The following is a 12,940-nucleotide window of genomic DNA, read 5'->3' on the forward strand; positions in this document are numbered from 1 at the left end:
GTTATTAGAAGTGTGGACGAGACGGCTTCTATGATTGCGCTCGTCACCCCGGGCGCTTATTGATTGTCACTCCCACTGGGCACGTCACCGCTAGCCCACAGAACTATGGGAGATGTAGTTTGCGGTGCGGTGTGGACGATTCGGTGCTTCACTGTGTGATTTCCTAATTTCATGGCGTGCCCACAGAAAGGGCTTGGCGTGCCGGCAGCGGCACGTGTGCCACAGGTTGGCCATCACTGGCATAGGACATGTGATTAACCACTTCAGCCCCAGAAGATTTTACCCCCTTCCTGACCAGAGCACGTTTTACAATTTGGCACTGCGTCGCTTTAACTGACAATTGCGCGGCCATGCAATGCTGCACCCAGACAAAATTTGCATCCTTTTTTTCCCCCACAAAGCTTTCTTTTGGTGGTATTTGATCACCTCTGTGGTTTTTATTTTTTGCGCTAAAAACAAAAAAAATGCGTAAATTTTGAAAAAAATCTATATTTTTTTCTTTTTGATATAATAAATATCCCCCAGCAGCCCAGATTACTCAGCCTGGACAATTAAATGCCGTACAGGTGGGTTGTGTTTGGTATTCTCTTTTTTAGCAAAAATGCTTACCAATTTTGCTAGGTCCACTTTCCATTTTCTGCATAGTATCCACCATCTTTATCAAGCCTTCCTTGTTCTGGGGGTCTGTCCATGCAATGTCCAGCTGAGGTGTCCATCCATACTGAAGAACTGCCACCTGTGTTTCTTCAGGTCCTTTTAATAAAAATATAAATAATGAAATAAAGGAACGTACAACTAAAAAAAATTGCAACACAAAAACAAAACAAAAACACAAAAAAATGTATTTAAAGTGAAATGCAGTGTGGTTTCTAATTTAAACTGGCCAAAGTTATATAAAATATTGAGTGGGCATAGTCACCCTAGGACAGGAAGCATGTTATTTGCAAGATTACCAAATGAAAATAATATTAAATAAATAATGATAAATAATAGAGGGGCAAAATCCTGAGAATGTTAAACTAATGCAGCCACATCATCTAAGGACTGGTAAGCTGCAACGTATTACATTTTTGTTGTTGGGTTTGGATATGTTTTAAGTTGACTTACTGTGCTGTAACCCCTTTGTATTAAATAGTAATCAGTTTGGTGTTTTTCTTATACAGGGGTCCACCTGGTTACCTACACAGATAACAATTTTCACCTGCTTGTGCTGTCCACCCTTCTAAACTTTGTGTATTAAACCATTGTAGATGTGTATGGTTTTATTTTAATCCAGAGCTTTTTTCATCTCCACTAGTGTCTGCCACATTTTGCCACGTAATAGCCACATACTCAAGAGTTCTATTTTAGCAAGTTAGGCCCCGTACACACGATAGAATCCATCCGCAGATAAATCCCAGCAAATGGGTTTCTGCGGATAGATCCTATGGTGTGTACACGCCAGCGGATCTGTTTCCGCGGAGAAATCTCCTCTGGGATGGATTCCAGCAGATCGGATATTTGCTGTGATGCACAACAAATCCATCTGCTGGAATCCATTCCAACGGATGGATCCGCTCGTCTGTACAGACTTACCGGATCCATTCGTCCAAAGGGATTCCCCGCACGCGTCGTAATGATTTGACGCATGCATGGAATTCCTTATATGACAGCGTCGCGCCCGTCGCCGCGTCATAATAGCGGCGACGGCGCGGCACGTCATCGGCAGAGGATTTCCGCGCGGATTTCAATGCGATGGTGTGTACACTCCATCGCATCGAAATCTGCGGAAATCTTTGAGAGGATTTATCCGTGGAAACGGTCCGCTGGACCGTATCTGCGGATAAATCCTCTCGTGTGGAGTTGGAAAATCTGCCGGATAGAGTAGTGACTGGTCAGAGACAGATCACTTTGATGCAGTTGGCCAGCTTTAACAGGTACAGTATTGCAATATATGTGAACCAAGAATCCCCATGTATAAGCAAGCGTTTGCTATAGCTAAGGGTTAATAGATGGCCTACTTAGTATCTCATGTGTTGTATATATAAAAATATTTAGGACCTGAGCACTCATATCTCCATTTTTACTGCATGGTGCAGGTTGGTAACTAAATAAGGGCAAGGATGCCTGAAGTTGTTGGATGACTGGCTATAAGTTTATGCCTACTGCGCTGTAACCCCTTTTGTTTTATATATTGATTTGTTCAGTCGTTTTTTGGGGGATCCACCTGATTACTTGCATAGATAACTATTTTTACCTACTGGTGATGTGTGTGTATATATGTGTGTATATATATATATATATATATATATATATATATATGTATATATATAGATATGTATATATATATCTATATATATATAGATATAGATATAGATATATAGATATATATATATATATATATATATATATATATATATATATATATATATATATATAGATATATATAGATATATATATATACACACACGTACGCTACTACAACATTTTATTTTAAAATCTAAATATGTTAATGCTAATGCCAGTCTTACCAATATGTGCCTTGTAAATAAAGTTCTTGACAAAGGTTTTCATGAGTTCAAACTCTGATTTCATGATGTTCATGCTGCCGTCCAGTAAGAATATCACATCCATGGGTCTCATACATGGCACTAGAACAGTGGGGGAAAAAAAGGAAAATGGAAATATTTGAGCACATATTTTGAAACAAAGCATAATGGACAGTATTTAAAGTAGAACTATGTCCTCCCATTGCGATAAATGTATATATATATATATATATATATATATATACTGCATGCTGCAGCACTTAATTACATGTCCATCTGCATGAAAGGCTCTTTACATAGATCACAGTGATTCACTTTGTCAGCAGCAGAGGCTGACCCAAGGTTAGCAGGTGATTGGGAGGCGATATGCCGACTCCTGCATGCCTGCTTGAAGGGGAATTTTACACTGAAATCCCTCTTTACTGCTGCACTATGTGGTATCGACATGCGAACATGATATGTCCTGCCGTTTTGCCATTTCACAATTTGTATGGGGTTGGCCCACAGCCATTCCCTGGTTTCAACAGGCAGCTGACAGTTAAACACACATTTGTCCCATCTTCCTAACACTGGCTGCAATGTTTAACAGGGCGCACAGCCACCTGAAACCCCAGCTAGCAAGAAGACGGCTGCTTTGATAGCGAGCACCTATCTCCAGCTCCCAGACTACATGATACCATGGATTTGGATTATTTCATCAGTAAAGGGTGATTTCACAATTTTTTTTTACCACCCATCCTGTTCTTAGATGATCAACATCTGACTTCACACATTTAATGGTGGTCGGATTATAGTGACTTAGTTGGGTGGCTATAAATGATGGGCTATATTCCTGGAACTCACAACTGAGGAAGCTACTTGGATGAACAGTGTAACCTCTTTAAAGTGGAGTTTCACCCAAAAAATGAATTTTCTATTAACTGCTTGCCTTTAATGTAAAAAAAAAAATATTAAAAACTCAATTCTATCTGGCTGTTATCAGGCATATTTCGTAATCTGCCTAGTTCCTGGTCCTTGGTGGTTCAACTTCCTGTCCTAAGACCCCATTGCCTCCTGGGAAATTATGACACTCATTTTCAAAGAGTCCCTGGGCATTACTGTGCCTAAAAGTCGCCCAGCATGCACCTCTCCCTGAAAACCAGGAAGAAAAAGGAACTGGGCATCACATGCCCACACATATGATGGATACGGCCACAACATGAGCTGGAGGATATAAGGCAAGTGTTTGCAATGATTTCTGGAACGATTGGGGAGCTATTAATATATTTTAGGGACTATTTAATGTGATTTATTTTAGCTTGCAAAAAAAAATAAAAAATGATGCCTGGAACCCCGCTTTAACATTACAAAACAAACCAGCTGAATGAGACTGTGTACTACTAACTACTAAATGCACTGGTTTACATATTTCTGGAGGGAAAACAGGTGCCCTGTGTAGTTTAAGCTCTTGGGCTGAAATATGCATAAAAAAGCAAAGTATATTTCAAATAATTCAAAAAATGTTATCTACAGTACAGTGCTATAAACAAATAAATCAGTAGAAAATGACATGTAGAACTGTACCTGGGGTTATGTTGGGGGTGGGGGGTAGTGTTGGTGGAACAGGTTCAGCAACAGAATTAACCACCTTCTTGGTTATGTTAAGAAGCTGGTCGTATCTTTCCACGTATAAGGAACTATCAAAGATGTCAATTTTTGGTATAGGCTGACCGATCATGATAGGAGTAACGGTCATGTTCCCAGGTTTTGTTATCGTATCAGTAGGAGGGTTGGATTGTATCATGTAGACAAGACGAGGAACTTGGCTGGAGCTTTCATAGCCTTTTCTGTAACTCTCATGGCTTATATATTGCAAGGCTTTTCCTGTATTGGTAGCATTTCCACTTCTGTATCTAATCTGTTTGATCTTCTGAATCATATCCTGTTTTGATTCTCTTCCTGTAAACCTGTATTCCAATGTTACTGTGTATGAATACTGGATAATGGTAATATATATGACTTCTTTACTCATATCCATTTCCCAAACCAGCTTCTCAAGGAAATTTAATGTCTGAGTAAAGTTTTCCTTTGTGATGTTCTTAGAAGTTTCAATTAGGAAGAATAATTCTTTACCAGGAGGTAACGGTGCAGGAACAATTGACTCTTTGGTGGGAGTAGAGGGTGTAGGAGTTTTCTTTGTTGGCTCTGGGACTAAACCGCACAAATAATCAATAATCTCATCTTTGTAGCTTGGTAAGTTGTTGACATTTGGCACTATAAAGGGTTTGTTGTGAATTGATTTACTTTGAATCAATTTGACTTCTTCTAAGTTGGCATTAGGGCCTATGGCAACTGGAATTACAGTGATTTTCCGCTTTAGTACAGTTTTCATTAAGCTGCCGATGCTCTTTTGGTTTTTGCTGGCTGACAGTAACATAATCATTTTTGGAGCGTTGTCCCTTGGAGCTTCTGGAAAAACATAGTGTGAAACATACTTAAGAGCCTCAAAAGTTGAAGCCGTGGAACTTCCATAGTATTTCATGTTTTTTACTTTAGCAACCATGTCAGCAAGTTTTAATTTATCTTTGAGATGAAATAATTTTGGTGTGAGATTAGAATGATACTGGACTACAGAAACACGGATACGCTTTTGAGAGATTCGGATTTTCTCCAGGATACTGACAATGAAGTCCTTCACAATTTCAAATTCAGCTTCAGACAGTTTTGAGGAGCCATCTACCAGGAAAACCAAGTCCATAGCTTTCTCACAGTTATAAGTTCCTGGTGGGACTGGAGCTTCCTCCTCCTCCTCCTCCTCCTCAGGAGAAGTCTCCTGGGTCGAACTGTTTGTCTTTGTTATGTGGTCTATCGTGTGGTCTATCGGACAAGGAATACACTGTAGAGTCTGATCTAGACATTGGCTGGAGACATATAAAATAGAATATTTATACAGGTTGTAGCGATACATGCTCTTTTATTCATCAAAACCGTGCCAAATACAAAGAAAAATAATTGTACTAACCATTAGGAATTTATCTTGTACTGGTTTGATATCAGTGATAAAAATTAGTAAAGGGAATAATCAAAATATAGCTCACATTTCCCTGCAATTTCAGTGAAAATGTTGCCTCTTTGATGCTTTGAAGTCTCTGGAGGTTTTTGGTACAATTGGCTTTAAATGGCTGCTCTTTCCATCTATCCTGAACATATTGACTCTCATAAAGATCATTATCATATTTAATTATTATAATTTTTTTTATAGAAAGAAAAAAATGGCAGAAAAAAACGAGATAACAAATGAAAGTGGCTAAACACATATATTGATCAAATACAGCAAAAATACAAATACAAATAAAAATATGTAGCATAGTGTTTTTCCTTTTTTTTTCAAACAAATGTCACATACTATCTGCTAATTTATCTTTGTTTTTGTTTTTTGCTACCAGCTTTTCATATTGGGGTGATTTTGTCTAACTTCCTGTTTGCAAGACTACCTATCATCAGGAAAGAAAGTGAGGAAAAAAAAGTGGTATTACGGATAGAAATTAAATCTTATAGAGGTTAATCCTTCCCTACCCTATTAAAAATACATGTTTTTTTTGGTGGTTGTGCTCCCTTGGTCAAATTTCTCACTGGTTGATGACAATTGGTAGACAGTTGGTTCCCAGGAAATGAGAGGAAATTTCCCCAAAGCAGATAAAAAAAGCAACATTCCAATAATGAATTCCACTTAAATTTTGCCTTTTGAAAACATAGGCAAATAAGGAGAGTAGAAGACTTATTTCCTTAGTCATTCTTCTATTAAAAATAAAGGCTGGGCCCCATACAGAAGCCTGAAACATTACCATTGCTGACAGCTTTTGGAGTCATCTTGGTTCAGGAATACAAATTTTCCATGTGGGATGTGGCGACCACCGACCACACATACCGGACAGTCTTTGGGGTCAATACATGACTCTGATACTTCATTTAGAATTTTACCTGAGGGGAAAAAAATATATTAATGACGAATAGATGCTCATTCTGGAAATACACAGTACCTAAGCTATGTTATCTCTGCAACCAGGTAAAAACAATGATAACTGTATATACAGATAAATTCAGCTTTGTTTTCCTCAATGTCTCTGCTGGAAGACAGCAAGGGAGTCAAAGGACCTGTTGCCTTTAGACATAACTTATATGGAATCAAAGAAACAATCACCTTGGTTGAAATACTGTAATGTACATAGGGGTTAATTTACTAAAAGTGGAGAGTGCAAAGTCTGGTGCAGATCTGCATAGAAACCAACCAGCTTCCAGATTTTATTGTCAAAGCGTAACTGAACAAGCTGAAGTTAGAAGCTGATTGGCTACCATGCACCACTGCACCAGATTTTACACTTTCCAGATTTAGTAAATCAACCCCATAATGTATTTAAAACTACTTCCATAAAACTAATACTAGGTTACTTTGGATTGTTTCTTTACTAATGAATTGTTTCTTCACATGTCCTTTACCTTTGACTTTAACCTAATCTTAAAGCTGGCTTCTGATGAACTAGATGTAATGTGTTACTTAGTGATGCTGTCACCAGCCTCATGCCTGATATTATCGATTGTAAATTGGAAGAAGCTAGATGAAAAAGTTGTTGGCCGAACAGCAGCTGCATCCAATCAGATGTAGCCAATGATCGGGGGAACGCAATATCTGCAGTGGGAGATTCGGACATCTACTGTATAGAGGAATCTATTAGCTATTATTTACTGAGTTTGCAGGACAAATGAAAACATAAATAAAAAATCTGTGCATGGCCAGCTTTAGACTGATCCTATCACTTACCCTACCCTCACCAAAACGCTATATCTTAAACTAACCTCTAAAATTAACCTTAAAGCAGAGCTTTAGTCACGATAAAAATCACTGATCGCCACCATTACTAGTAAAAAAAAGTTATTAGTAAAAATGCCATAAAACTATTCCCGCGTCGTATCTTTGTTTTGAATCCTCAAAACAAGATACGACGGCATCTGGGTTACATCAGACAGGCGTACGTCTTCGTACGCCTTCGGATCTTAGATGCAATTCTGTGGCGTCCGCTGGGTGGCGTTCCCATCGTAATCCGCGGCGAGTATGCAAATTAGCTATTTCCGACAATCCACGAACGTACGAGCGGCCGTCGCATTCTTTTACGTCGTTTCCGTTCGGCTTTTTTCGGCGTATAGTTAAAGCTGCTATCTGGTGGCGTACGCAATGTTAAGTATGGCCGTCGTTCCCACGTCGAACTTTAAAAATGTTATTCTGTTTGCGTAAGTCATCCGTGAATGGGACTGGACGTCAAAACCAATGACATCCTTGCGACGTCATTTGGAGCAATGCACCCTGGGAGTTTTGACGGACGGGGCATGCGCAGTTCGTTCGGCACAGGGACGCACTTCATTTAAATGAAACACGCTCCCTACTCGCCGCATTTGAATTCCGCGCCCTTCCCCCGCGAGAGATACACTACGCCGCCGTAACTTATGGCGCAAATTCTTTCAGGATTCAAACCAAAGCCAGGTAAGTTACGGCGGCGTAGCGTATCTCAGATACGCTGCGCGGGTGCAGATCTATGTGGATCTGCCCCCAAAACTTTTGCGCAAACCAATCAATAAACGCTTATTGCGATTTCTTTTACCAAAAATATGTAGAAGATTACATATCGGTCTAAACTGAGAAAAAAAAAGTAATTTTTTTATATTTTTGGGGGATATTTATTATAGCAACTATTTTGTTTATAGAGCAAACAATTTAAATGGCAGAGGTGATCAAATACCACCAAAAGAAAGCTCTATTTGTGGGGGAAAAAAGGACGTAAATTTTGTTTGGGAGCCACGTCGCACCACCGCCAATTGTCAGTTAAAGTGACGCAGTGCCGAATCGCAAAAAGTGGCCTAGTCTTTGGCCAGCCAAATGGTCTGGGACTGAAGTGGTTAATGCAGAGAATGCAGTAAGGTAAAAACACTTCTGCCTTTAAAACCACTTTAACCAATAGTATTTCACCTAACCCTAATACTTAACCATTACTCTATATTTTCTATCACTTTTGGGAGAGGTGAGAATCTCTCCCAATTTTTTTCTTGCTATCTGTGTCCCCACAGATTTCTACTCATTTCCTGTCCTGGCAATCACAATGTCAGAAAGTGGAGAGAAAGTTTGCACCTCATTACGCTCTCTGCGTTTTTCGATAATGAGGATCAAAGTTTCTTTTTTTTCTTGTCCTGGTGCTACAAGGACCAGTAGATTAGAGTGAGTGGATATTTCCCACTGAGATCAGAGACAGCAACCTGGTAAAAGTTAATACTCCACCTTAGCACTGTAAATCAGCAGGCTGAAAAATATTTTCTTCCAGTGTGTTGGGGAGCCTTTATGAGTACTTGCAATGCTTTTGTATAGGCTCGTATCAGGGCTGGGGCAGGGGGTGGGCAGGAGGACCCGCTGCCCTGGGCGCAATAGTTTACTATAGGGATGAGGGCTCCTTCCTTCTGGCTGACAGGAGTAGAGATAGCGGCAGTGATTTTGACAAGCTAGTGATAGATGGGCGAAGGATGTACATCATGAATGGGGGAGAGCGAAGTTTGGCATCTTTGCCCTGGGCGCTGGTTGAACTTGTCCCAGCACTGCTTGTAATTACTTTCTAAACACTATTAATGTATAGCTGCTCTAAATATGCTCATACAAAATGTAAAACTTGGAAAAATATGCAAGTTATTCTTTTTTTTTTTTTTATAATTATATTAAAAGGGGGAAATAAAAGAGTTAGATAACCAGTAAAAGCATTCCTTCCCCACCCTATAAAAAGTTATTCACAAATACTTATGGATGTTGGAATGTGTTTTCAGAAGTCGCAGCCAGCAATATTTATCCATTCTATTAAACAGCCATCTGTTCGGCTGTTACAAATTATTTCATACGGTTTCCTTCAACTGTTGCTGATAATGGGGCAGCTTGCGAGCAGAACATTTGCATAGTGTTTCCACTGTTCGTGATCCTTATCTTAGATGTTCAACCATATGAGAACAAGCAGTGAAGAAGCCAGCATGTCATTTAGGATTCAACCTTTAGTCTGGCAACAGGGGGGACCCATTCATCATGGTGTTAAAGGGACAGTCCACTAAAAAGTGACATTTCTATAATAAGGTGGAGTTTAGACGGCTGCCTCTCCTGCTTGTTACATCTCTTGGAGACTGTTGTCAAGAGTCCTTGTCAACAGTTTTTGACTTTGTTCTTGCATGCGCAAGTGTGGTGTAGCTAGCCTGCATGCATCTACCAAAAAGATTGAAAATTCTCTTTTGCATCAACAGTTTGTTTTAAAGATCGTCAGCTTTCTGCATATTATTGCAGTTAGTATTTATAGGATTTTGTTATATGTGAATGTAGCCCCCTGGTCCTAAAACTGGGGCTATCATGTAAATGTAGTTTTTGGCTGGGCTGTAGGCAGCTCAGACTGATTGTACAGTATATGGTCTTTCCCTAATCTCAATCAGGTAGTGCATTTCTCGCTGTTGCCAGTAGGTGTCACTGGTACCACAGGCCAGTATAGATAGATAGTATAACTAGGATTGAGTTATGAATATTAGGTCTACTTCCAGCCAGCCCAGTAGGAGATTCTTGGCTGCTGGTGCATTCTGGGATATAAATTTGAGCTGGGCCATGTGCTCACTCTCTTGCCTCAGGCCCTCCTGGCCTGAGGACATGCTGCTGAAGTGAGCTCTGCAAGGAGGCCTAGAAACCTGTCTGGGGCCAACTAATCCTGAGGTGGTCCTTAGGCGGTCTTGTTTGGTGTGGAAGACGCCAAGCTAAATGGAGAAGATCCAGGGGAGGACCTGTGCTGAGGAGAGCCAGAATGAAGGCAGGTCTCTCAAGAGGGCCTGGTGACTCGAGGACGCACCTACATCTATAAAACGCGGTATTTTGCTGTGTTTCAGATGCATTTGCTGTGTGTTTCTGGTGCGTTTTTGAGTTGCCTGCACCTATGAAAAATGGACATGTGACTCAAAGAAGCAAAATTGTGCCGCTCTTTTACCACGATTTTACTGCAATGTCCATTTATTTCAATGGGAAGCTGTGTTTTTGGTGCAGTTTTCAAAACCGCACCAAAGATGCAGGATGCAAGACATTTCAAAACGCTCTGCACCTGTAACGCAGTGGTGTGAAAAGTTCCATAGGATTTGAAACAGAAAAAATGTATCAGTGTGAAAGGGCCCTAAAGGTAGAACAGAGGTGTCAAAGCCACTGCCTTAAGAACCAACTTATGTGACTGTTTGCAGTGAGAGATGTAAATGTCCTTGAGCATAGGTTCACATTGGTCCGATTTGGCATGCGATTTGACATGCCAAATCGCATGCCAAATCGGCAGCTATTGCTGGTAATAGTACTGTCCGAATTGGTGCGACGCCGACTTTGCGGTGCCGCACCAATTGCCAAAAGTAGTTCCTGCACTACCTTTGGTGACTTTGGGTGTGATTTCAATAGACATCTGTGCAGGAACCTGCACAGATGTCTGTCAAATTGCCCCCGAATACAGACTGCATTGCCGGGTTGAAATTATGTGAGTTAAGCTGAATTTGCACGATTTCTAACCCACAGCAATGTGAACTTAGGCTTAAAGGAGAAGTCCAGCATGGGCCCATTCGGCTGGGCTTCTCCTATGGGTCACAGGAGTACAATTCGTTTTGCACGCCTGTAACCCGTTTTCAGCAGAGAGCGGACTGAAGTCTGCTCTCTGCTGACGTCACCAGGATCAGTTTAGGCACCGCATCATCCCGTCTTAGGAAGTCTGGATCCCCGAGGCACCTGGACTGATGGCAGTGAGCAGCTGAGACGGCCGCTTCCCGTCCCCTAACAGCTTAGCGCACCAGTGAGCATGGAGGAGCAGAACAGGAGAGATGCTGACTGACTGACAGCAAGCAGAACTCCGATTGGGGAGGTGAGAGAACCGAGCTATCGGCAGTGTTCGGTGGCTTGATTCTCAGTGAAGAAGAGCCAGGGGACAGATGTAGCAGCGGTTCGATGCTGCATCCACCTAGGTAAGTATGAATATGAGATAAATACATCTAAGGCCCCGTACACACGACCAGTTTCCTCGGCTGAATTCAGCTTCCGACCGAGTTTCTGGCTGAATTCTGCCGAGGAAACTGGTCGTGTGTACACTTTCGGCCGAGGAAGCCGACGAGGAGCTCGGCGAGGAAATAGAGAACATGTTCTCTATTTCCTCGTTGTTCTATGGGAGCTCTCGTCCCGCCGAGCTCCTCGGCGGCTTCAGGGCTGAACTGGCCGAGGAACTCGATGTGTTTGGCACGTCGAGTTCCTCGGCCGTGTGTACGAGGCTTTATACTTCTCTTTTAAAGTGCAACAACATCCAGGGTGTGGTCATTAAAGTTTTAGCATATTCTTAACAAGCAGTACATGAGCTTTAAAACACACCCTCATTGACCCATTTAGCAGCTTGTAGTATAAAGTAATTCATTCTCAAAGATCACAGCAAAGACTCTAGAGGTTGTCTTTAACAGCTAGGAAACATATGCTATGCAGAAAGCTGGTAAAACAAGTTGTAATATCAGTGTGTGATTTCAATGTGTCTGTTTTGAACTTTGAAGGTGATTTTTTACACAATACCTAGAGCAAGCTGGATGAGTTCTTGTTTTACAGTGCTTTTAGTAATTTTTGTGCTTTGCAATTTTTTTCTTTTCACATTATGCTGTGAGAGGGTTACTATTTGATTTGCTATTCAGAACACGTTCACAGCCTGATGAAGCTGAGGAGGAACTCAAACCTTAGGCCCCTTTAACACTACTGCGACTTTAAAGCCGTGTGTCTTTACCACGATTTTGGTGCGGTTCGCGGCCGCGATTTCAGGGAATGCTTGTGTAAGTGGCATCAAAATTGGACCAAAGTAGTGCAGGGACCACTTTGAAGTCGGAATGACTTGAAGTCTTACTAATATGAATGATTGTCATTGGAAATCATGGGAAACGACTTGTCATGCTACTTTGCCATCACAAATCGTGGGACAAGTCGTATAAGTGTGAAAGGGACGTCTTAATAGCATCATGGGCCCCTGGGCAAAGTAATGCTCTGGGGCCCCTACAATGATGACATTGCAGGTAAACAGACATAAAATAGGTAGGAGGCAGACTGCCTCCCCTTTGCATCTATTACTCTCAGTGCCATCACGGGGGCCCCAAATTCGGGGCAGCGTGGGCTCAAGGACCATCTGCTTTGGGGAAAGTGCAGGGGCCCCCAATGCAGCTGGGGCCCCTGGGCAGTGCCCAGGTGCGCCCTCTCATTAAGACAGCCCTGGGCCCTACTTTTTCAAATTGGTGCGGCACCACAAAATCGGTGTCTCACCAATTGGAACAGTGCCGTTGCCGCCAATAGGCTGCGACTTGTTATGCAATTTGATCTCCCAAATCGC

At 41.4% G+C, this 12,940-nt stretch overlaps 1 protein-coding gene across 1 annotated transcript in view; it reads right to left on the bottom strand.

Annotated features, from left to right (window-relative positions):
- Positions 1 to 12,940, bottom strand: part of VWF (von Willebrand factor) — a 234,591-nt gene that overhangs the window by 111,515 nt on the left and 110,136 nt on the right. The window contains exons 27-30 of the mRNA XM_040345153.1: positions 6,353 to 6,488; positions 4,092 to 5,428; positions 2,511 to 2,630; positions 610 to 753 (exon numbers count right to left, since the gene is read on the bottom strand). Coding sequence (XP_040201087.1) covers positions 610 to 753; positions 2,511 to 2,630; positions 4,092 to 5,428; positions 6,353 to 6,488 — 1,737 coding nt within the window. The remainder of the gene's footprint in view (positions 1 to 609; positions 754 to 2,510; positions 2,631 to 4,091; positions 5,429 to 6,352; positions 6,489 to 12,940) is intronic.

The sequence above is a fragment of the Rana temporaria genome, chromosome 3 (assembly GCF_905171775.1).
Source record: "Rana temporaria chromosome 3, aRanTem1.1, whole genome shotgun sequence".
NCBI lineage: Eukaryota > Metazoa > Chordata > Amphibia > Anura > Ranidae > Rana > Rana temporaria.